We start from the raw sequence: 26,109 nt of genomic DNA, 5'->3' as shown, positions 1-26,109 counted from the left end.
AGTTGACTGAATCAGAAATATTAAAATGAAGGATAAAACCTGGGAACAGGAATATAAATAAAAATTTTACATGTTATATTAAGTTACGAGCATAAATGAGAATAGAAATACATTTATAAGCTTTTAAGCGAAAAACAGACATCCTATAAATCGATGTAATGTGAAAATTGTTCTCTACGTATGAATAGAGCAACTTAAAAAAAAAACTCTTAATATATATGAAAATATAAATATGTAAAATTTTTAGTATCAAATAAAAAATATAATACTATAAGTGAATACACTTCGATCAATTGAAAAAAAAATGAAACTGAAATTTTTCTTTTGTTGAAATAACAAAATAATGAACACGTAACGCTAAAGATCGTATTCCGTGACGATGAAACAAAGATATTTACCTACAAATATCATTATACCCTTATTATTTAAATTTAACGAATATTTCTTTCATTATAATATGTTATCTATGAGAAAACATTTTTAAGTTTCCATGACCAGAAAATTAATAAAAATATAAACCTGACTAAGGATTATAAGGAGTACCTAAACTCCGCTCGCCCGTCATTTCTTCGAATGTTTGAATTTCTTTGTATTTGATATTAATTATATTTTGTAGAAATTAAAGATTATTTAACTTTTTCTAAGTGTTCCTAGTACTAGCAAAGTTCTCGTGTCGAAATCTATATCGAAAAATCGTATTTGAAAGTAAAAAATTTTACCATCGCCTTTTTTTATCAGTAATTACAATAAATTGTCTACTCATTTTTTAACTTTAAATCGAATTATCTTTCGAATATGTGTCCGTGTTACTTTTCTTCATTCCTGATGCAAGTTAAGTTTTAGTGAAAAAAATATTTTTTAATATCTTTATAGCTGAGTATGACAAATAGCAGCGATTGAACCACGGACGGTAACCAGTGTACAAAACCGTTCATGTAGATGACATACATTAATGTAATGAATATTATTATAATTCCGTGTTAAGAATTCGTGGAATCTAATACTCACAAGAATTCTCACAGAACAATTTACCCTCAGATATGCATTTGCTCACATACCAACTTCCATAACAATATTAAAGGACTCGTGAGTGCTCTCGCATAATCATATCATTCGTCATTTAATTGATTTTTTCAATAAATTTTGTATTATTCGCAATAATTGGAATTTAATAGCGTTGTCAAAATTAATGAAATACTCATTAAAGCATTCACAACTAGGGTTGCTATTTAAATAAAACTGTGCACGCAAATAGCAAAGTCTAAACGCGTTAATTGCTTTCATCAATGTAATATTGTGTTTATTGGCTTTATATATTTAAGATTAATTCGTAAACACATGAATATGTAACACTAATTCATCCTTGCTTGATTAGATCAGTTCATTTCAATGATCGCTTTAGCAACCGCACCCAGTTTAATTGATGTTTAAAACAGGAATATGTTGCCAGTATTAAATTGTGACCCGATGATGTTCGGCTTATTAAAAAACAAATATCAAAAATATATTTCCCGTTTAATATATAATAGTTATACTTTTGCCTTTTTATAAATTCAAGACTATATATACGTTACGTTTTAAAAATTTCTGGTTATCTGATATCAGTTAACGTTGGAAGAGAATTCTTGAAGCGGATGTTAGACGTAATGTTTTTACTAATTATTAATTATTTGGTATTGTTACGAGGTAGTTAAGTCTCTCATTATGCAACTGTATGGCCTCGAAGTTCTAAGACCTCGAGAAGTTTATAAGTAGCCCAGATTTTTGAAGTCTTGATTTAGTCACACTTAAAAAACATTGTTGCTTAACAAGAATTGAACTATACATTGTTTGTATTTCGCAGTTGTCAGCTAGCTAGGGCTTGCCATCGTTTTCAACAGAGTTCTACGATATGTTCTACGATAATATTCCGCTTTATAATTATAAAGCGGAACATTATGTGATACTTGATTTATTAGTAATATATTAAAATAATTATATAAGTTAAACTATATTAATAAAAATTTATAATAAACATAACACTTGTATTACAAAAGATATCATTTTTAGAGTGACAAAAATATCAGTACTGTAATTCCGGTAGGATATTCGTTATATCTTTTGTTTAAAGAGAATAAGAAAAAGTTGAGAGGTTGTATTTTATCTTAACGTCTAAATTAACATGAAATAAGGACGCAAATTCTCACAAAGACGCTTCATATAAGACGAGGGTAATGTTTAATCAAAATTCGTGTACATTATTCTTATTGTAACTAATATATACCGAAATTACTTTGTTTCCTCGTCCGTGTAGCCTCCGCCACGTAAATTTGAAACATATTTTTTGATAGAATTTTATGGTTTCGCTTTTAATTGATAAAAATGTCTATTCTAACTTTCGCCGCAAGTTTGCAAATTAAAATGTTTTGGGCAAATGTAGCTTTCTGAGTTGTTCATGTCATTTCTGTAGAGTTACACTAAATTCTGTTCTAAATGTAATACAACCGACATGAATGATTAAAAAATATTTTGACCATCCGTCTTTAGGTGTACGAGCATATAACATAGGTAATAAATATACAGATATAAATGACATGTGTTACAACGGCTTGTCTGTTTTAGGAGATTAACACCCTAAGCTGTGAAATGTTAATAGTTAAGTCAAGCAACAAAATACAATACCAACCTCTGTATAGTATCATCAAATAAAACAAAGCACTATAGTACGGTGGTATAAGAAATTGAAGGTTGCAAACGTGATTTTGAATAATCGATCCGCCAATCGTGTATACAAGTAAACGTAATCATACACATCGCTCGACTGGTCTCAATATACTTTAAAATTACCGAGTACAGAGAAAGTAGCTCTATTGTAGTAATAAATTTACTTTTACAAAGTAATATGTGGAAGGATGTAAATATAATTCACGTTTTAAGTACAGCAACTCACCTCTTTTATGTCCAGTCCAGGTACGGGTAGAATTGAAGTTATAGTTAAGAAATTTCCAAAACTTTTCAAGTATACTATCTTTCAATGAGATCTAAGACTTCGCGAATATTCATTTATAATATCTATTAATTCAAAACTATATTCGGACACCGATACCTCTATGGTGCAATAAAATGTGTGAACATTTATTCAAAACTATCTTACATTTGTTGAAAATTTACTTCATCGTCTTTTCATCACCTTTCATTACCTACGTGAAATGTACGTGTTCTCGAAACACCCAATACAGCAACGAAATATTATATATTAAACTTTGATAAAACTCATGAATATATGTATTTTTATTTTCTAAATAATAAATTTGTAAATTGCTATACATAATTTAATTAATTATCAAACACAATATTACAAAGCATCTGTTTGTAGATAAAACACATTTCGTAAACATCAGTATAAAATTTTTAATTATAGCAGTGTTTGTGTTAAAGTATTTACAAAGGCTTCAACGTTTGAATCTCAGCTGTGTATTTTAATTTCCTAAGTTTCCTTTTATTAAACTCAATCCACCGACAAATCCCAACAAAAATACCTTTTCATTTTCTATTAAAAATATAAGTTTTTGTAACAGTTGTTTGTTTAGCGAGGAGATTATTTTAGTTTTAACAAAATAGATTTTTGAACTTAGAAACTGTTCAGCTTAACGAATTCGATATTTAAGACTGATAATAATAACAAATTGTTATAATTAATTATTTTATCCAATGGAGCCATTTTAGATTTAAGACAAATTTAATTATATATTTATAAATTTTCTACGTAATTCTAATCAATTTATTCTATTGTTTATATATAGCGTGTTAGTAGTCAAATACAATGCGTCTTTCATGTCAAAGATGAGAGCATTGCATGTCAATCTGTGATAGTGGCTGTATTGTTATCTAAGGCCACTTGAGACCAAGGTGTCTTTATGTATGATAATTATAGATGCGTTATGTGATGTCTACCTACTTGCTTTACACATATCTCTAAATAACTAATCTAATTTTATATTGTTATATAAAATTTAATATCTTTTATTTACTGCGTGTAACTTATGAGTGGAATTTAAAGATTTATTATAACTAATATCTAGTTTTATATATCTGTGAACCAGCGTCTGGATTATGGTCTGGGGTATGTTAGATGTACTGAACATGAATCCGACGTAACTATATGCGATCGTAAAACATATCCCATATGTACATATATATCACAACAAATATTTTAACTTTATACTCGTAATACGGACATATCCGACGCGACGGTGCGATCAATACTACAATTTTATATTTCATTAGCTTTAATAAAGGCATCTAGTGTATAATTTTATCGTGTTCGTTTAATGTTATGACGGATTTTAAGAACCTATTTCATAGATTATTATTTTATAACATCAAATATTTCATGAATTCTATTTAAAAGCATTCTTATTTATTTTTACGTATAGATATAATAAGCGAATACTCGATAAAGGATTGAATTTTTAAGCATCGTAAACCTTATATACATTCAGTAAAGTAACCTCATTTATTCTATCGTTTTGCCTTCAACATGTTCTACAATTCAAACATAAGTCCTTTCTTTTGGCCGACAGACGTTTGATCTGTATAAAATATTCAGAGTTCGAAGGCATCAAGAGTTATTTGCGAGAATGTAGAATAAAATATATAAAGATATGGATTTAGACCGAAATTTTAAAATATAAATATAAATATATAAACTAGTATTTTTATTGTTTTAAAAAAATAGTTAAAAAAAATATAATAATTTATAAAAATTAAATCTCATAAACACATTTGGAATTTTTCAATTGAGATAATCCAATAAATCCGATCTAGATTAATCATTAGAAACTGGAGATCAATAAAGATAAACATAAAAGAAAAAATTTAATAAACGTTTTTTAAATTGCCTCAGTTTAACATGTTCCATCTCTTTGGATCTCAAGAATTTTAAATTCCGGAAAATACTTTTTCCACTTAACTTGTTTAAGTTCACTGCTTCGCTAAAGTTTATAACAGCAAAAATACCGTGCTCGGCTAAGAGCGTTTAGAACGTATAATTTCTGTTCTAAATGTGAAAACTTAATTCAGCAATTAGTATCTGTTACGTAGACAAACCACTAAACCACACACATTCACAGATGTGTGCTCGGCGTCGCTGCCGCTACATTGTTTATCTGTGCGGTAACATTACATACTAGCCAATGTGATGTCAGCTATATTAATTTTAAATAACACTATAATCTAAATAGTTTTTCATGTTATATAATAATTGTTTTATTATTATTATTATTTTGAACATCAGAAGAGTTTTTATAGGTGACCAAGATTCTTGTATTGATTACGCTTGATCTACAATTAACTTGCAGACCATGGACTGTATTTTTAAAGCTTTATATAAAATTAAAACATCATATGAATTCAGATTTATATTTGAACTATACAGGTTTAAGTAATTTAACACTGTCCATAATAGAATTAAATTAATGTAATCGGTTAAAATATAAACATACCTCAACGATGTTTGAGCTTTAATGAAGCCATTAATTTACTTATATCTTCAGCGGAACACACATTTTATTTTGAATGTTGATTAAGCTCTCAATTAGTAATTTCACCGTTGTAGAGACATTAAACAAATAAAATGTAACAACTCACAAACGAAAACAGTGAAACTGTGTATGTCTTTGTAATTTAATTACAACCATCAATTTAATCTGTTTAAAACGTACTTCTGTTTAGTAACTGCTAGCAATTTTCTCAATAAAACAAAATTTACGGTTAAGCTAAGCTAGTTGTTTATTTTCAGTCAGGATGAACACATTTTTTGTTTGTCATTTGAGATATTGAATCTTATTTTAGTTGTCAATGGAGGACGAAGGCGTGAAAAGGGGATTAAAGTGGATTTGAGAATAAATGCGGCTTGCTCCAGATTTAGATTTAGCCGTCTGTAGTTGCGAGCGACCTCTCAAACCTCCTTAATGTAATTTCGGAAGGGTAACTCCGCAAGATGAAATACCCCGCGAAACAGTAAATCACTGAAATTAGTTTTCTTTCGTTTTCCCGCTCTTTGTTTGCCACGAATTTGTAATGTTGAATTTTTATGTCTCCTTTCCGTGAATTACATTTAAACGTTTCGGTATCATAGTCTAGTTTAACGAGTACTCAAAAATATAAAATAGCTAACAAAGTATATATTGTGAGTAAAGCAACAAAAATATTGAGCAGGAAAATATATTTGTAAGGAGTGTGATGGCCTGCCTTTAAATGTACATCATAATATTCCAAAGGCATTTAATCGCATTTGTGTCCCTCAGCCGATACTTAACTTTCGATCGTGCCGTAATAAAGCCCGTCGAGCTTAAAATAACGAGGAAAAAAGGAAAGCGTGTGTGTGTGACGCGTAATTACATTCCTTTGTTGTCCCCCGCCCACTGGCCTCGGACAGAAATCATTTGAATCTCACTTATAACGTTATAATATTCGAGACTCACTTTGTATACTATCTCTAGAATTCATACTATGAAATATATAACATTTTAATCCAATTTACGCCTAATAAATTTGATATATATGAGTTATATATCAATTTCCTTGGCCTATATCTGCCAGTTGGATCAACTCAATTACGTATAAATGATTTTCTTTTAGGAATTAATTTTGTTTATGAATAATATTGATACTTTCTTAACTGAATAATACAACGTACTAAGTAAAAAAAAAACCTTACCAATAAAAAGGTCTTAATGGTAATGTGATTTAATGAGCTTTTAAATTAGAAGATCTAGATGTTAGTAAGCATAAGAAACTAAATCCGCCTTTCTGATATTTTTATTGAGGAAAAAATCTTTTAATTTTCACAATATTTTTAAGAAATATTTTCTTTAAAAAAAAGTGATATGTTTAAAATCAAACTAAAAAAATATATTTTATCTTAATATAGTAATGGGGTTAAGAGACCAAGAGGGTTGCAGATTCAAATCTTTCGATTTAGATAACGTTTCAATTAAAATTATTAATATTTATATACATTAGTTGATCATTACTAAAATCTTAAAAGATTGTCAGTTCCACTAACTGTACTGTCACTTCAATACTTTATTCCCTATAAAGTTATAATAAAACATGCTGACAATTTGAATACTAAATGTTCGTGTTTTACATATGAATTTGGGTCACTCACGGCTGAACTAAGGGCGTCATCGCTGGCTTTCTTGATGAGCTTTTGATTGCAAATCCAAACGGCTCACGAATCCATAAACTGTGTACATTATGATGTTGGATTTAAAAACAACTGAACTGCGCCAATTTAAAAGTGAAAAATTCATATAAATATAGTGGCTTGCTCTTTAGATCAAATAAAGTTGACTAACAAGTTCACTGAATATTCATATTTCGTATTCTTCGTCCGTGAAACTTTCATAAATAACGTGAACGTTTGGAATTCTCGAAAACGAGTTTAAAGGTACAGCTTAGAAGTAGGAAATAAATAAAAATCACAACAATGAAGAATATTTGCATTTATAAATTAAGCGAATTTTTCTTAGCGTTTGAGGAAATAAATTATTTGTGTTTTATGTGAATAATTGTAAGAATTCTTGTTTACTTGAAGACTTTATTATTAAAACCCCTGTTTTTAAACTATTTTAAGTAAAGGAAACCTCATCCAAATCAACAGTTGGTATCAAATTACGACCTTGAAGCACCGATCACCTGTAGATACTATGTTATTTTATAGCAATAAATTGGAAACATAATAGCTTGGTTCACAAAGTAATTTTTATTATGATTTTAACTTAACCGTATAGTATACGTACAGTATAAAAAGATTGCCATCTCGTGTAAGGACCGTATCAATCAAAATTTCACACATGCAACCTGTGGCGTCTGTGCGTCAATTTATTGATCGGCCCGGGACCGCCACAAATCCTAAACTTTGGCAACATTTGGTAATTTGAAAGACTGAGAGTAATTAAAAATAGTGTAAATAACATGTTATTGCAACAAGTGGGTCATCCAGGGACGCCCTTACCTTGCCCCGGCCGCGCTCACACCCACCTAGGTCATGATCACAACTTGCTCCTGACCTACTTATGCCAAAAATCACCTATGTTTTAATAGAAGCGATACAACAAGTCTCCTATGGGGATAAGTTTAGATTTATTATTGTATATAGCCATACTATTTGCGTTTAAATAACAATGTTTACATGAACCAGTGACATATATTCTAATATTCGAAGTATTTTGAATATTTTCATTACAAAATATCTAGAATTTCTTTCAAAAAATATTAATCTAAAATACATGACGCTACTTTAAACTTCATTGAAATTAAATAGATCTCTCTAAATTTTTTTTAATTTATAATTTATCTTATAACTTATTTAAATTTTGTTATTACAGCCAGTTTCATTGACACAAAAAAACTGACAAAATAATTATTATTGAAGCCCGTTGACAAAAGCATGTCTCTTTGGTAATATTGGCAGAAAAATTCAAAACTTTTACATTTGATTGCAATTTTCACTTAATTTTTTTTTTAATTATAAATGTAAATAACCATTACCATTGTATTTACAAGTAACAGAACCGGATGAAATGGGAGCGTTGGAAGGCCTAAACCTAACAGTAGACCTTAAAAGGGTAACGGATAATGGATTGATGTATTCAAATAAAACTGAAACTTGTCCTTATTTAATAAGTAGGTTGAGATTTACTTTATGTTTTATTTAACGATTTTTTATCATGACATCAGAGGGGTACCACATAGGGGTTAATTAAATCACTATTGATGCATAAATTTACCATTGATTATTTAATTTAAACATCTGATTTATTGTTTTGTCTTTCTTTATAGTATTTATTTATTGTTGACTGTCTAAAACATCATACTGTTAAACCAATTACACAAAATAATAATAAAACTCGGAATTTTCGACCACTGATTCATTGATGTATTGAATAAAATAAATAATATACGTCGAAACTATAATTATGAAAATATGAATCAAACAATAATTTAAAAGGAAAAAAAAATTAAAAATATATAAGACATAGGATTACTTGTCTTATTTAATTTTTTTATTCATTTGATTTTAAATTAAATTATTTTCATTTCATGAACTTCTTGTAACAAGTTACCTTGATAAACGATCAGCAGCACCAGGAAAGTGTTACATAATTTCGTAAGCCTCAGGCCAAGCTGTGCGGACACGGACGCGGTTCCTTTGGTCGCAAAATTCAATAACGCTAGTATAAGGCTCTTAGGTCACTCGTGTCTTTTCATTCCACATAAGGTCTCGAGGGTAGAGCCTGCGGCGTCTGGCACATCTATTCCAATATTCATGAACTCTATTGTGTTTTAGCACAATACTATACAATTATAAATAATTATATTGCAAGCTACAATCCGTTTTCAGCAGGATGACAAAGTTAGTTTCAATTAAAACTTTCATAAAATACGATCTGAGTATTCATATAACATCAGTATTAAGCGAGTCGTCTCTGTAACTTCAAAAGATATATACGATCGCTTCAACTACGTCCGTCCCTCACGGTATCCAGAATGATTGCCTCAATGTTAAAATCTTCCTTCCTGTACTTTCCGTCACAAGACTCTCATTTTAGTCATCCGTTGTGAGACTATAACTTGAAACTACCTCCGCCGACGAAACATTTTGATACATTCTTGCAAGTTTATTGCCAGTTACTAAGTTACTTTGTTTGTTTAAATTTATAGTTATTCATACTTGGTTCGGTAGATGTACCGAATTAAAATTTTGAAAGTATTAATGTACCCTAAAGTTTGCTATCCTTAAAATGTATCTGAACTTAATTTAACTAAACCTGTCGGTAAATCCGCTGGTAGCAGCATAAAAAAAACAGTGACGTTACTTATTTCTACTAACTTTTACACTAGATCCAAAACAAGAAACAAATTATCAAAGAGATTACAAAAATCTTCTTATTTAAAATTACAACTTGTTAACTATGTTAGTTCTGGGCGTTTCATGCCATAACTGAATAAGTATAATGAATACTATCTAGATCTTTATCTTTCAGTTACTTTATATTTTATATCCGAAGACCAATATTTAAGGCCCAACCAGCCTATTTTGCGCGTAATATCAAAAGTACACTCAACTGTAGATTGTTTTTTATTGGTGTCTCTCGGGAACAGTCCTCTCCCTCTAGATAAAAGATATCGTATGTCCTTTGAGTACCTTTCACAACACATATGCAAAATTATATGTCAATTGACAACTTAAGCGTGAAAACGTTTCAGAATAGAAATACTCATTTTACCTATATATATTTAATTTTCTAGATAAAATTTAAAACAATATTGTTTCAATACCACCTACTGTATTTTTATTGCATTATTTAGACTGTGACGTCCATAGATTTTAAGAAAACATATTCAATGCCATAATATAAATTTATGTTAAAAAATAAACATTTCGTTTTAGGTTTTTAATTGCACTATTTGTTTACTAGATCACATTAAATAAATAAAATAATAATTGAGACTAAACAGCAATATATAGAGCTACTGAAAGAAAAACTAATAGCTATTTAAAATTCCAATATGAATGAACGTTATTTCGTTAATCGAAATCGAAGTATAGTATTTTAATGGGAAGTTGAAGATGAGTCTCGTCTCAGAGGGAAGCAATAAAAACGCAACGATAAAATTCGGTAGACTACAATATCGATTTTCCGAGCTCCATGTATTTATTCCATCTGTTGCTCTCCATGGAACTTACGACAGTATTACTGGGTCGTTATTTTTGTATGAAGAGTTTTATCGTTGTACGCCATTGCTTTCCGACATCACTTTTTTATCGAACTCCTGTTTTTATTGCGATCACTGTCGCCTTTATCTCAGAACATAAAATTGTTGTTTTTTTATTCCATGTTATCAAGTTAAACGCAATTGTAAGGTATAAATATTAAATATGATTATCTAGATATTTATTACATTCTATATTATGTTTTAGATGGTGGCGACCGAAGATACGACGGTGCCGGGCCAGATAGAGACTCCTGGGACCTTCGGTAAACTTCGACAGACATTATCTTCTTCACTGCTCACAGCTCAAGACAAAGGTAGATATTTAACATAACATTTTATCATTAATATAAATAATAAACTACATTACTTTAGTGTTTCACTGTATACTTATTACTGAATATAATACAAGCAATAATTGTATCATTTATAAAACATATAATTCTTTACACGTAACAACAATATAACACGTTGACTTCTAGAAACGCTGATTAATAAGTCAAAGTAATTACCCCATACGTCGAATAACACTGGCTTAATTACAATTTATAAGTGTCGGAGTTATGACGTAGACAGAGTTCAGAAATTATCTACGCCGGTAGCTGCCAAGTTTGTAGGCTAATAATTTAAACGTTAGGATATGCTGAATTTAATATTAAACCTACGTACTATGTGTGTGAACATAATAAAACTATTGCAAGATTAAGTCTATAAAACAAATGTTTATTGTAGTATTATGTATTAGTAAATGTTTGTGCGTCTTTTTCTATGATTTTCATAAATACAAAATTTTGTGAATAGATTCGAATCAAACGCATGACAATGGATTAGTTTAAATCCCTAAATAGATCACATGCACGATTTTCAACTCAGTACATGTCATTGTCTGTCGAGAAAGATTTTTATTAATCCCATATCCATGAGTGCTTTTTGTAGGCACTGTATATTTAATGTGTATACTCAATCACCTTCCGGCGTTATTTATTTTGACGTTTTCCATTTTTCTATCACGTGTACAGCCGACGTTGAAATATATCGACATCCGAAGGTAAAAAATAATAATCATCCGTATCGGTTCTCACTAATAATCCCGAACCCATTTACTTGGGAAATAAGTTATAGACTTAAAACAAATCCGAATACGAATAAATCCCAGGCTATTAATACTGACGGACTGTTATTAAATGAATGGCTGAGTGCCAAAAGCTCTCACCTATTTGACACAATAAAGATTCTCTTCTTATTTTGTACATCAAAATCTTAGTATATACTTTTTTAAGGCTTTATTCTTCCATTTAATATAGAAACGACAAAACTGTCATGGCTTTAATTGCTGTAAAAAAAAAAAAATTTTTTTTTTCATTATTTCTTTTTGAATTAAATTATCCATTGACAACGAAAAAAGCTTTAAAGACATGAGCGTTAAGGTGTATATTTCATTTATTTATATTTTATACGGAGGAAATTTATGTATTTCATAAAAACAAATGGCTCCTCTTATGTCATCGCGGCATTCGCACATATTTTCTATTTTCCCCAGCGTATTATTTAACAAAATAATGTCATCATTATTCTGTGTAAGGTTTTTACAATCTTAACACATTTAAAAAATACATTTTATAGGACTAAGAGCATATGTTCACAGGTACATAGGTGGCACACAATTTAAACTATTAATATTACGTCAATTCTTACATTCTTATATTTAAAACAGAGGTTTATTTCTTATCTCTATAATACTCATAGGTTTTTTTAATATTAATATAAAATGTTATGTATCTGTATGTTTTTGTTATCGATTTATAATGTTAAGCGTTAATCAATCAACCAAATATAATCGTATGTCTAAATAAATTGTACTATTAGGTACACATTAAATAATTATAATTTGTATAAAACAACTAACTAAATCTCCTTTCAGTGTGCCCAAGAGCATACTTAGACTTTTGCTACCAAGAAAATCAATACGCAGAGCACATTCCCGGTGGACAAATCATTCTTAACGTAAAGGTTACCCGAGCAATACTACAAACATAACGTATATTAAAGGAATGAAAAGGACCAATAATGCGACTGGCCTTAAATAAAAACTAAATATAAGATAATGGATTCACAAACAGTATTAAATTTCTCTATTAAATTGAATAAATATAATAAAGATAAAGCTACTAATTGCACTTTAACGATTGAAACATATCGAATGATTTTAAATAAAAGATTATTTTTCAATCAATTAACTTAAACATACCTACTGAGTACTTTCAAAATAACATGTTCGATGTTATTGAAGTAAATTTCATTTAGATGACGGTATATTTCAGCGCGCTTTCAACAAACATAGGAATAAACACATTTCATGCGAATAATTAAAATGAAATAATAATGTATACAGCGTATCACAAACTTTGCACGCGCTCGTTGAAATTATAACCCTCTATGAGCACTCTATTTAATTAAACTTGCAGTATCTATGTAGTTGTGTTTGTAAATTCGAATAAAGCAATATCAAAATTTATATACCCATTAAAGGTTTATATTTTGACGAAACCGCGAAACAAAAAAAACGTCTTTATATAGAATTTGTATGCAGTTCGTAGTGGAATTATGAGAATTTCTCAATATTCATAACCGAATATCGCGAATGTTTGCTCCTCCGGGCTCCGAACTGACGCGCGTTGTAAGTACATTCTACGAGCGGGAGGGCGAAACAATACGTGTACCTATTTTGAATTCTCTCCTTTTCAATGAAACTCAATATTTCATAAAGGTGAAAACTTAACAGTCTCATCCATAACGCAGACTATAAATCAAACATGAAACTTTCTATGAGATATATGAAAGACTGTTACTGGGAAATTACGATAAAATACAATCAAAATACAATTAAAATAAAATACGATCTCAAGAGTTAATTTCTTTTTTCAATAAATAATTGAATTTACATATTTAAATAATATTTTTTAATAATTAATCGAAGAAACCATATTCAAATTAACTAGTTTTTAACAATCTCGTGTTCTCCGCTTTATACCTAGGCATCAATCATTCAGCACACCTGCTACTCTTTTCACTTAGAGTATCTAAGCGTATGGGCCACTCTTCAAAGGGCCACAGACTACTCATAAATCATTTGGTTTTTACGGCACCTACGGTACGGTACGGGTAGGACCTTTAACGCACCTCTCAGGCACCGGCAGCAACCTCAATCTCTCTTCTCACTCCTAATTAGGGTCATGAAGGTGTGGACGCAATCTAAACTTATCGTCAATTATTTTCCTTCCCCCAGTAAAAGATTGCCTATTTCTCGGTATAAATAAAGCAAACACGAGTAACCCGATATGCCATTCAAACTCTATGTGTTGTTGCTGGATTTTATCCGCATATTATCCGCATATTGCTTGAGGCAGCTAACAATCAGTAACTTCGAATGCATTGGACCAGATATTTCGATCTGAGAGTGACAGACAGCTCACTGAATGCTCTTTATCATAAGGAATATGATACCCAAGAAACTTCCTAGAAATTCAGGGTCTACGGTATCCGTCATCATGTAAACTAACTCACTTCCCTGCAATTTAAGCAAGATATTGTTTTATACTACTATGTATAAACTTTGAGGAGCTTGATTTATGTCATAAAAATTTTGCCCAAATAGCTTCTAATAATAACATTTAATAAAATACTTACTTACGAGCAAAACAATTGTTTTGGATTATCGCTTATATTTACGATCTTTCTTTTCATTAAAGATTTGCAATTTATCACTCACCTACATTTTATTTATAATTAATCATACATTCATACCAGAAATATTACCTTTGAAGATACCCGGAAGCAGATTATTAACGAACACCTAGAATACCAGTAACTCCTTCCTAAAAATAAACCATCCACATAGTGACATTTAATGAATTGCATATTGATACAATAGATTATTATATAAAACACCTTTCTGTAAAAATAATAATTCGATATCACTTTAATTCTTCCCTATCTTTTATTCATTTCTATAAAACATAAACTAATAAAGACTTAAAATATAATAGACTTAAAATAGTATAAATACAGCCAACCTTTTCACTTATGTGCCTTTATAAAACTATATAATATAAGTAAATTTTTCATTTCTAGTGAGTTGCACATTAACGTTTGATAGCTTGCAATATATTCCTAGTGACGAAGCTGGGCCCACGGCCGGTTGTGACGGAGCCTGAACCAACGCCACCGCCTCCAGTGCAGCAACCGCCTCCCCAGCCCACTAAGCCCGAACGGTAATACTTATATACATATATATTTTTAAGAACATTCCTTTCTTTTACTTTAGCAAAGTTCTTTTTAAGATCTTATAAAGATATAATTATGTGTTTATATTACAAAAAATATATGATCGTTTTTATGTATACACATAATCGCAAAACTGAAGTGATGTCTAACACATAACATTTTTCAGCGAGGCGGGTAAGGCTCCATCCAGAGCGGGGGCTTGCCGGGTATGCCTTAAAGCTTTAAAGCCCGGTGAAGTTTTCCACATATGCAATGGCTGCCAGCATCGCGTCTGCGAAGACTGCTCTTCGTATTCCAAGCCCGCAAGTGACGAGGAGGCGGTACTTTTCCATATTTTTTTTTAGTGTTCAATTCCGTTAAGAGACTTATAAATAATTTGATTTTATTATAACAAGTAACAATGACCTACGTCCAGACACAAAGGGATCCCACTCAAAAAATTTAATGTTACAAAATTATATTCTCTTTACATAATATAACGGAGTTTCGCAATTATTTATTCCTATTGATGAATCATCAATTTTTATTTTTTCTTGAACCTTTTGGCCACGTTTTATTTTGCATACTTTGTCAATGCAGTTCAACACTATAATGTTTATCATCGATACCCATCTATATTACATCTGAATGGTATATATTGAGCAACCAAATTCGAGCTTTATAATATCAACAGAATTCATGGCGATGCTCCGTATGCCGTCGTAAAGCTGCTCCCAGGGTTCCTCCGGCTGCACAAGATAGTACTGACTCACTTCTCGAGGTCCCCGTATTGGAGGCACTACAACGTCGACACTCTGAAGCAAGGCTCGGAAGTGGAGGTTCAAGTACCGGACTGGCTCCGCCACGATCACCCGAACTGCGAAGACACTCCGATGTGTCACCTGCTTCCTTAAAGGAGCTGGAAAAAGTAATGTTTGTTTGGTCTTAACGCAAATTAATCTAAAGTAAAAATGAAATTTATTTTTATATTTATAAAATTTTCACATTTATGTAAAGCATGATAACAATGCTCTTTGTGAAATTTGAGGCTGAAAGTAGTCCTATTATCATCTGTAGCTTTATTCAGCACAATTTGTCAAATTATTTGAATTTGCTATGAATACGTGTGTAACCACGCTGCCCTCGCGGCAGTTGAAGGGCAGCGGCAGCGTGACGCCAGGCGCAGACTCCCGCCGGCCAAGTGCAGCAACGCCCGCACGACGTCGCTCTGTCCGTGCTCCAGCGACGCCGCGCCAACGCTCAGTTGATGAAGACCAGCACCCTACCGCACACCCAACAGCTCACACACCAGCACTCGCTGCTCCACCACCGATGTCTAGACGGTAAGTGGTTTTACGATTTTTAATATTTAACCTTGCTCCAGTGTTTTGTTCTCATATGGGTTGACAATTCAAAATCCTTTATTGGATTTTCTTGTTACGATATTGTTTTGGCTATTAAAATAAAACTCTCTGCCGAAAACACAACCTACTTTGTCGCACTTATTTCTTTTTTATTGTTTCTTATTTCGATTTATTTATACAAACTCCACTGTTCACAAATATAATTTGACCGGAGCGTCAATGAAACAGATAGTATTTCTGATAAAATTTCCTGACAAAAGATGTTATCCGACATTGAACATTTATATGAATAAAGAACAAACGAACTGCAATCGATGGCCGATTTGACCTTTATAACTTTCAATAAAAAACTTATATAACATGAACTTTCAGATAATTAATTATAATTATTTATTATATAATTTTATCATTAGACGCGTTATTCGATATTAACATCTGTTGTCTTCGTATCCATGCCGTAACGGTATTGTAAGGTAACAATTGTCATAAAAGTTTTAGAATCGTTTATTTATAAACAAGTGATCTCGCAATAAATCACCTGTGAGTATATATCTTCTTCTGGTAGGTAATTATTTAGGGTCTCGAAGCTGACGACAGAGATTGAGGGGAGGAGGGACATTAGTAGGACGTGTCCCATTTACAAATTCAACACGAAATAGCACTTATTTTTAAATAACTACCGAGACGTTTTATGTCTTTAAGAAATAGGAATGGCAAAGGACTAAATAGATTAAAATAAATGCAAGCCATTACCTTTCTTTCCTTAAGAACAAACCATTAGTTCAATTTGATATGACGTTGGAAAATATATTCGTAACGAATGTCTACGGAATTAAATACGATGTTATGTTGCTTATTACATCAGGGCATCAGCAGTAGACGTGGTAGCAGGAGCTGGTTCGAGACGTAGTTCGTACAGGGCAGAAGTGGACGCTCCCGATACACCGCAGATTACAGGGTTGAGCGTTGACGAAGACCGACCAATAAGACGAAGAGGCAGCCAACTGTATGTGCTATATATTGAATTAACAGACAAATCCTGAGCTTGAATAATTTAATGTGCATCTATACGCATGTAAACAGCAGTGTTAAAAGCAGTGGATTTTGAGAGGCCTTTAAAAGTGATTTAATCAGAAATCTATTTTTTATTAAGGGAATTAATAAAACGAACTAAGTTATTTTGCAACTGAAAATCATCATCATCATCATCATCAGCCTATCGAAGCCCACTGCTGAGCAAAGGCCTCTTCTCACATGAACTGAAAATATTTTTCCTGAAATATCATATCCACAACATTTAGGACTAAATAATATGACAGTCGATAATATTTCATCAAAAAAGATGTTTCACAGGCCCGATATAGCTGCATTACAACAAAGGACAGGAGCTCTGAGTGCTATGGCAGCACTTGCCTCACGCGGCTCAGAGGTATCCGACCCCAGTGCAAGTGCTGCAATTGCTGCAGCACGTCAAATGTCAGTTGATGCTGAGGCGATAAAGATCGTCATACATGACGTTGATGATCGCTCGCCACGACGTGTGTCATTACGTCGCGATCCCAATGATAAAGGACATCGATGTAAGAAACCCAAGTATTTAGAATGGAATTTTTTATAAACGTATTTACTTGTTATATAAAAAAAGTTTTATTTTTAAATAATCGAACCACTATTTTGAATCAATGTTAATCAAATAATAGCTCGAGGCTTCGGAATGCGCGTTGTTGGAGGAAAACCAGATGCCAGTGGACGACGAGAAGCTGTTATAGTTTGGACAGTGCCTGGAGGCCCTGCCGACTTAGCTGGCTTGCAACAGGGAGATAAGGCAATTAGGGTTTCTTCTAAAGTTGATATAATTACGTTACATTTTAATTTTACTTTTAAATTTAATACCCTTTATTTATAGGTATTGGAATGGGGCGGTGTCCCATTGATAGAACGTAGCTTTGAGGAGGTATGCGCTGTGCTAGAACGTGGTGGCGACAGTGTTGAGCTGTTAGTGGAACCTGCTCCCCAACTTGACGAGCCACCAGCACCACCCACAATGAGTCATCATCACCACGCACTTTATGGTACCTAAAATGACGTCCTATGTCTGTTATTTGTTTATCTTTACTTGGCTTTTCTTACTCTACCTTTTGATATATATTTCTATTACTTTCATCTCTATAAATGAACCAATTTGGTTTGTCGGTTTTTTTTTTTATATATTATTCACAAAATTATATTAGTATTTATTAGTATTCATAATTTAACAATTTCTTCTCCTCTTACTCTACTCTTTATGACACTGTCACTTTTCTTTTGTTTCTCTTTTAATCTTTCTGCTTCCTTCAGGCCCTTGAAAGCCAATAGTAGACTTTCATTATTGAGTTGACATCTGTAAATATGAACGCTGTTAATGAAATACCAACCCCACTTTCACCTGTTGTGTATAGATTCTTTTGGTCCACAGAACCCGATACCGACAAATCGCCGTCGTCGCCCACCCGAAGGAAATTGCCGAAAACCCCGGTATAATATTCAAATAGGCTTATTATAACAATATGTGTTGTGAATCTATGAGACGATGGACCGAACTTTCGTTCCTCTTACTTCTGTTAGAGACTGTCACTTAACGCCTCCACAACCGCGCTTCGGATCTTAGTTGTGTTCTCTCTTATTATTTCATTGTGTATTGATTCAACATTCCATTTTTGAATCACATTTGCTTTACCAGACATATACCTAATATTAAAATAATATTAATATCACTCAGTACAAATATGATTCAAAAACTTTTCTTGACTCTAGTTAGTCATTGTGTTATTATTTCTAAGTTTCTATTGATGTATTATTTTGACGTAATAGTGAGCGTACAATCTCTACGATACCGTTGTAGTAATATTACGTTTTTAGACGATTTAAAAATATGGTTTTTTGTATTAGAAATGATTTTATAGACATTTTTTGTGACCCGCTGGTGACTTAGTCTGGATTCGAAAGAGCGTTGGGGCTGGTCTCCTTGATCTGCTGTGATACTGTAGCACTAATCACTCGAACATCTTCCATGTTACACTAATTTTAAGAGATTGAAATTTCTATATATTAACGTAGAACTACTTTAACTTTGTTAATCTTTTACTAATTAGGGAAACGTTACCCTATTTTATCCACTGGATATAACTAATAATATTTTAATTTGTTGTTAATCTATATTCGTTATAGTCGATCGTTTTTATGGTGTTAACCTAAGTGAAGTATATGAAAAAATGCTGCATACTTATTTTCAGATTTTTATTTTTTCTATCACCCGACCAATTTCGTTATCTCAGGGACGCTGGGTGGAGTTGTAGGGAAAATTCGGCAATTAACAATAGGATCGATGCGATTACATCAGTAAGTTTAGATCGAAGCTAACTACAATCTTAGTGCTCGATGGTAGCATAGGGCTCATCCCGATATCAATTTAACAACTAGGATATCTGTGGATGTTTAGAATATTATTCTAAATATGTGACGAAACAGTAGTGCGGCTAGAGCATTCATCGCTTTTAGCTTGCAAAATAAAATTATTCCTAAATTTAGTAAAGCGCTAAACATAAAGACACAGCCACTCACTCTATTCAATATTAAAAATAAAAGCAAATATAAAAAGAAACATAGAAAGATTAATGTCAATACAACAAGAAGAACAGAAGACATAAAACCTGCTACCAGAAATACAGATGAGATGAGCGCGATAACGTCAGAAAATAAAGACAGCGAAATGCAGACGGACCACAAAACACTTCAGTTCGTACCGTTCCCATGTTTTGAGCATCGAGTAATTGTTGACGAATTTTGTTGTTGATTAGTGTAGTGTATTGCCGCACAATATACAGAGACGTTTGCAAAACTAGTCTCATAGGAAGCTTGGATTGGTGGCAGCACGGTACACCGCCAAACGCAGGATCGTAAACACCTTTAGCAACAGGCGCACACCGATGCTTCTGGATGGTGACGCGATACGAAATTGACACGATGTACATAGCTGTTCAGCTCCCGTAGTTGTTGAATGTTAAACTGCATTAAATAATTAAGGAATGCATGACTTTGCACAGTGTGAATGTGCATTGTTCTGGCCCACAGCACTCACTTTTTGGATATGAGATATGTAGGTGTTGGATAAGATGTGCTTATTTATGTCAAAAATTATTTCGTGTATCAATATACTACAGAATAAATATAATAGAATATATAATTTAATCGCAGCTTATTAAACCTGAATACTAAGAAAGGCTTCCCACTGATGATATGTATAAATCCTTAACAATGATGTATGGTAGATGGCAAATTTGTATAATATTATTATAAAATCATCGCAACGTAATAGGTATATAACATTATTTAGGATTTCACTTATATCAATTACATACAGTACAATTTAATACTTAGAAACAAAAATCTTAACTTGTAACTCTAAGATTTTGCGAGGCTTGACCAATTAGCATGATAAAGCTTTATGCATGGCGGACGAGAGCGTCAAGTTTATTGATTATTACTTTATGTATGAATAGATATGCCTAAGCCCGACGCATGTTGTTAAAAGGAAACGTTGTAAAAATTAACTGGATGAAATGCGAGATGACTCATAACCAGTGACATAAATGTAAAAATGTGTGACATTACGATGAGATTCCCTAATTATATAACTGCTGTTGGTTGAATAATAACATTAGCTCTTTTTGCATGTTACAAGAAATATATTGGTACCATTACTAATTTATTTTTTGTTTCCAACTGGTTTCATGTTTAAAACTTAAAGAGGAATAGATGATACCAGCTTTTTTAGATAACCACATAGAACATTCTATATGAATACCATCTAGCTGTTCGATATTACGATAAACTTAGTAAATATGACTTAATTAATAAAAAATCTTAATGCATATTAATATATTAACATGTATGTAGGAACAAGATCGCGCGGAACGAGTCAGGGAGCGTCCACCAGCGCGTGCTCAATTACAAGTTTGGTTTGAAAGTGAAATCCGTAAACTCGTCGTGGTTCTGATCGCTGCTGATGATCTACCGTCTCGAGATCATACCTTGGGCTACGGTGATGAACCTGAAGCTTTCGCCAGAATCCGTCTTCTTCCATCACTGTTAGTGACATATCTATTAGATTAAACAAATTACACTTAAAAATAGTCTTGTTTCCTTGTATAATTTTGTTGCGTCAAAATCGATAAATATTTTATTTTATTAAATACAGATAAACTGAATTTCCTTATTCACATCAGCAATCAAATCTCTTCTACAATCAATAAATTTAAAAGTATTCTGATGTACTGTTTTTGGATTTTCATTAAAACTCAGTTTTCAGTCTATCTTCTTTTAATCGTGTCTATAGCCTTGAACGGTAAAATATTAGTTTTTTTTTTTCTAGCGAATCTTGTCCGCCCGTGGAGACAGACCCTGCTTCAGCATCGTGCAGTCCAGTGTGGAACGCTACACTTGGATTCGGCGGCCTCACAGCAGATCTACTTGCAGGTCGCGCTCTTGAACTTACACTTTGGGACGCCTGCCCTGGTATTGATCCAGTTCTGATTGGAGAATGCACTGTAAGTTATGGTCTTATCACGTAGAAGTATATTAAAAAATAAAGGTTACACTTGCGGGCAAAGTAGAAAACTAGTAATAACCAATTGAGGATAACATTTACGGTAATGTTTCCCCTGTTAATTTCAAATGCTTTTTTATTTAAAATTAAAATTTATGACGCAATTCTAATCGGAGGCGGGATTAATAATACAATTCAATGTAAATAAAATAGATGGAGTTAGAGAAAGCTTTCGCTGAAGAGCGCGCCGTGTGGTGGACATTGGAAGAGCGTGGTACTCGGTCAGCCAACGCCTCACCTCGTGGTTCACTGACTGGGGCTAGAGCTCTTCGGCGTGGAGATTTTGCTTCACAAAGATCTGTTTCAGGTTTTTATATATTTATAAATATAATTATTTCTACTTATCAAAATGCGTCAATAGGCCAATTGAGTCTTATAGTTTGTAATTAATTGAAATTTAAAATCGAGTAAGTTATTTTGTTTATTTGTTAATCCACCAGATGATGTGGACTCGATCGGAGAGTGCGCCTCGCTTCTACACCCAGATCATGCCTGGGTCGCTGGTTCGCGACGAGGTTCCTCCCAATCTGAAACCTTAGAAGTTGAGGTTTACCAGCTCGGGAAGGACTTTTCCCGCTCCCTACCTGGTTCACGACGTTCCTCTTTCCAACAACAAGACAAAGGTAATGTATATTCGTAAACAGACACTTAAAGAAATAATATTCTAAAGAGAGGCATTCACTTTTCGTAAACAATTAAAGTCTACACTAATGGTGCTCTGATTTAATGAGATCATCTTTAAGTCTAATGTAGTGTACCTAATTATTATTGCGTTAATATTCGACTTACAATAATAATTGATGTAATGTGCTCTTTAATTTTTAATGTCACTGTTTAGAATAAACAAAAACGCTATTTATACACAATTTAACACAAAACAAAGCAAAGGAATTATTTATTGAGCCAAAGATTTGGTGTAAACTGTGAAGTATATACAAACTGTGACTATATACAATACACATACTGCGTTTCGTATGCTCTATTGGCAAATATCGTACTAGGATCCGATGCGAGATGAAAGAATCTATTTTCCAAATTTTTTATAAAATTTAGCAAAATATGTTTAGACAATAAAATTATATGATTTATTTGTACTAGTTGCATTTCATAACAGTTAACCTTCTTCTAATATAGTTTGCATATTCTCTACACAGATGGCGTGCCTGAGTCTCCGGTGTGTTCGCGCCGTGAACGTCGTCGATCGTCCTGCGTCCGTCGCGACCCTGACGACATCTTGCGTTCGTTGCGCGCCGTCAAAGGCGAGCTGGGACGTACGCTGTCACTGTCTGGGTCCACGGCAAGGCGTAAGTACTATATTACGATACGTATATTTGAAATATTTAAATAACATAATATCTTAAGATCTCATAATATATTTATGCAATAAATAAAAATATATGTATATACTAACACAAATTCATTTAATTACTCTACTAACCTTAGTATTACCCCACCCGTATTTAAATAAGTTACATCAAAATAAATGTTTAATTTCATTAAAAATTTCAAAACTGTGTCTCAGAATGCCTCAAATAGTATAAAGATACATAATTAGATGACACACGTAGGTATAATTTGGATTGTGTTTACACTGAACGCCTCCAATCCGCTTAACAACACAACCACCGACCGGTATTTAGTAATACACTCGATCCTTTTCGCCCCACTTCCTCCAACAACATTATACGAACATTAAGAGTACTGACTTGTACCGTGTTATGCTTGTTTGGTCAGCAGCGACGGACCGTTAGCAACTCGGTAAGCGACTACCGTGCCCGCGCCCGCGCGTGCTTCCCTCAGGGTTTGTCCGCGCGGTGTCGGTGTACATGATCCCTTGTGACGTCCGACGGCCGAACGTCTCCAATTCCGATTCGATTGATCGTCTCTGACCACAGCTATGGTTTGAACCTCTTTCATGTTGATTCATGGGCGCGTTCAACCATGGCAGCGATCGGTCATGGTTTAGAAACGGAATGGGTGCGGTAACAAAGTAGTAGCATGGGTCATACATAGCTTGCGCGACGGCCGCGCGCACGCACCGTTGAATGTGGCTGTGCCCGAAGCTTCTCATCACTTCACTGTGTCTGTACTGTTCTGTCCTGACGCATGCCCGGTCGCGGGCGATCACGCTCACTTCATCTGTTTCTGTGTTCCGTCTGTTCGGCATTGATGGCATTGTCTAGGTTATTATGGATGGATTTCATTACCCTTCGCGAATGTCATTCATTGTTACGATCCACATTCTATTAGACTTCTTGTACATATATTCTTAGGTCATAGATATTACAGTTTTCAATCAAATAATTAGATGAAATAAGACTCCGTATTTCGGAGTGAAAGGCACGTGCAAGTGGGCGTTTAATAGACCCGTACGTAGACGTTACCGCTGTAGGTTGCGGTCGCGCATAACGTGACGCACTCGCTGGCGGCGGCATGGCAAAAAAATAATATAGTTCCCTCTGAGGAAACATTACTTACAATCTCTAACATTAGATACGTTACAGTTATGGCTGCTCATGACACGGAATGCTTATACCATAAAATATTTCAAGACCGCTTCAAGCAACTATTAGAAACTCGATAACACTTTTGGCTGCACAAGTTGAAACGCTTCTTCTTTCATTTCTGTGTTTAGGGAAGAACAGTTTAAAAACCTGTGTACTTTAACAGAACTGTTGACATCAGCACGATGCTATTTGACGTGCTTTATGTATTGTTTATTTATTTTAAATGTTTTATTGAATGGTTATTCTACTTTTGGTTTATGTTAAATTATTTTTGTGTTGAAACGATAGAGCGATACAACGTAATCGACATAGTTGTACGCCCGTGTTACCCAAAGAGCTAGTAGTGATCGTTACTGTGGGCGGAAGTGGTGTGGCGGGTGGTAGGTAGTATGTGTTGTGGGTGCGCAGGCACAGCGACGGGGCGCAAGGGCAGCATGTGGGCGGCGGTACCCGCAGCGGCGGCATGTGACGCGGTGGCAGACGACGATGACGACGTCCCTCTAGGTCCGGGACAACTGCCGCCGCGCAACGCTCATCTGCCGCCACTGCACGCTGAGATCAATATCAGCATCATCATGATCAAAGGACAACTTGAGCTAGAGGTTTATATCGTTATTGGACAACATTCCAGAAATTTTTAAAAACCTACAATTTTGACGTTTTCTATACGAATATATTGTACATATACACATATACAGTATAATGTACAAAAAAAAACTGAAAATTTGACTTAAGTTTCTAATACATTTTAATTTACATAATATCAATCGAATAAATAAAAAGATTGAATAAAAATGTTTTCTTTGAAGTCATTTGTTACTAATATATTCTTGAAAACCATACTGATAAATATATAAATATTTTCTCTAAATAAAATATATTGTACTTAAATTTGCTTACAGGTATCTCATGCTCGTCGGGTTTATGGCGTTAATGGCGAGGTGCCTGACTCATACGTGAAATGCTACCTTCGCGATGGTGACAAGTGGTTGCACAAGCGTAAGACAAGAGTAATACGCCGCACCACTGAGCCACATTTCAAACAAACGCTTAAATATCAGGTATAATTTAATATCAAATTCAATCATTATTACATTGGTAAATTTTTTTTAGGTCCGACGTAACAATCATTTTAGAAAAAACATCACTCTTCAATGTTTTTCTCTGCTGAAGAACTCAATTTCATTGTGGTGTACAATCCAAAGTTTCATTTTAATTTAAGGATAGTATGAATAATATTAAATGTTTATATAAATACAAGTGTATTATGATATCATAATTTTAACATCAGGCAAGCGAGGCCTTAGGTCGTACGCTGGTAGTGATGCTGTGGCAACGATGCGGGGGATTTGAACATAACCTTGCCCTGGGAGGTGCGGAAATATGTCTCGACAAACTGTCACTGCCGCAGCGCACGTATGGCTGGTACCCTCTGTTCCCAGCTACCTCGCTCGCCGCTGACGAGTCGCCCGATTGATCCAGGTACTGTTTTTAATCCTACCTATAATGATGATAAGATCGTTTGAAGCGTAATTAAATTCAATGTTTAGAGATTGTATAGTGTATA

General features: G+C 33.2%; 1 protein-coding gene across 1 annotated transcript in view; it reads left to right on the top strand.

Moving 5' to 3' along the window:
• LOC116772266 (regulating synaptic membrane exocytosis protein 1) overlaps positions 1-26,109 on the top strand; it is a 38,850-nt gene that overhangs the window by 8,165 nt on the left and 4,576 nt on the right. Inside the window, exons 3-20 of the mRNA XM_061522360.1 lie at positions 10,973-11,081; positions 14,939-15,035; positions 15,215-15,368; positions 15,722-15,955; positions 16,186-16,370; positions 17,257-17,397; positions 17,745-17,971; positions 18,092-18,216; positions 18,298-18,463; positions 18,847-18,905; positions 21,327-21,517; positions 21,802-21,976; positions 22,189-22,342; positions 22,476-22,658; positions 23,190-23,339; positions 24,951-25,144; positions 25,445-25,603; positions 25,834-26,024. Coding sequence (XP_061378344.1) covers positions 10,973-11,081; positions 14,939-15,035; positions 15,215-15,368; positions 15,722-15,955; positions 16,186-16,370; positions 17,257-17,397; positions 17,745-17,971; positions 18,092-18,216; positions 18,298-18,463; positions 18,847-18,905; positions 21,327-21,517; positions 21,802-21,976; positions 22,189-22,342; positions 22,476-22,658; positions 23,190-23,339; positions 24,951-25,144; positions 25,445-25,603; positions 25,834-26,019 — 2,889 coding nt within the window. The 3' untranslated portion in view covers positions 26,020-26,024. The remainder of the gene's footprint in view (positions 1-10,972; positions 11,082-14,938; positions 15,036-15,214; positions 15,369-15,721; positions 15,956-16,185; positions 16,371-17,256; positions 17,398-17,744; positions 17,972-18,091; positions 18,217-18,297; positions 18,464-18,846; positions 18,906-21,326; positions 21,518-21,801; positions 21,977-22,188; positions 22,343-22,475; positions 22,659-23,189; positions 23,340-24,950; positions 25,145-25,444; positions 25,604-25,833; positions 26,025-26,109) is intronic.

Source organism: Danaus plexippus, chromosome 12, assembly GCF_018135715.1.
Source record: "Danaus plexippus chromosome 12, MEX_DaPlex, whole genome shotgun sequence".
Taxonomy (NCBI): Eukaryota; Metazoa; Arthropoda; class Insecta; order Lepidoptera; family Nymphalidae; genus Danaus; species Danaus plexippus.
This window is presented reverse-complemented; position numbering and strand designations above follow the sequence as displayed.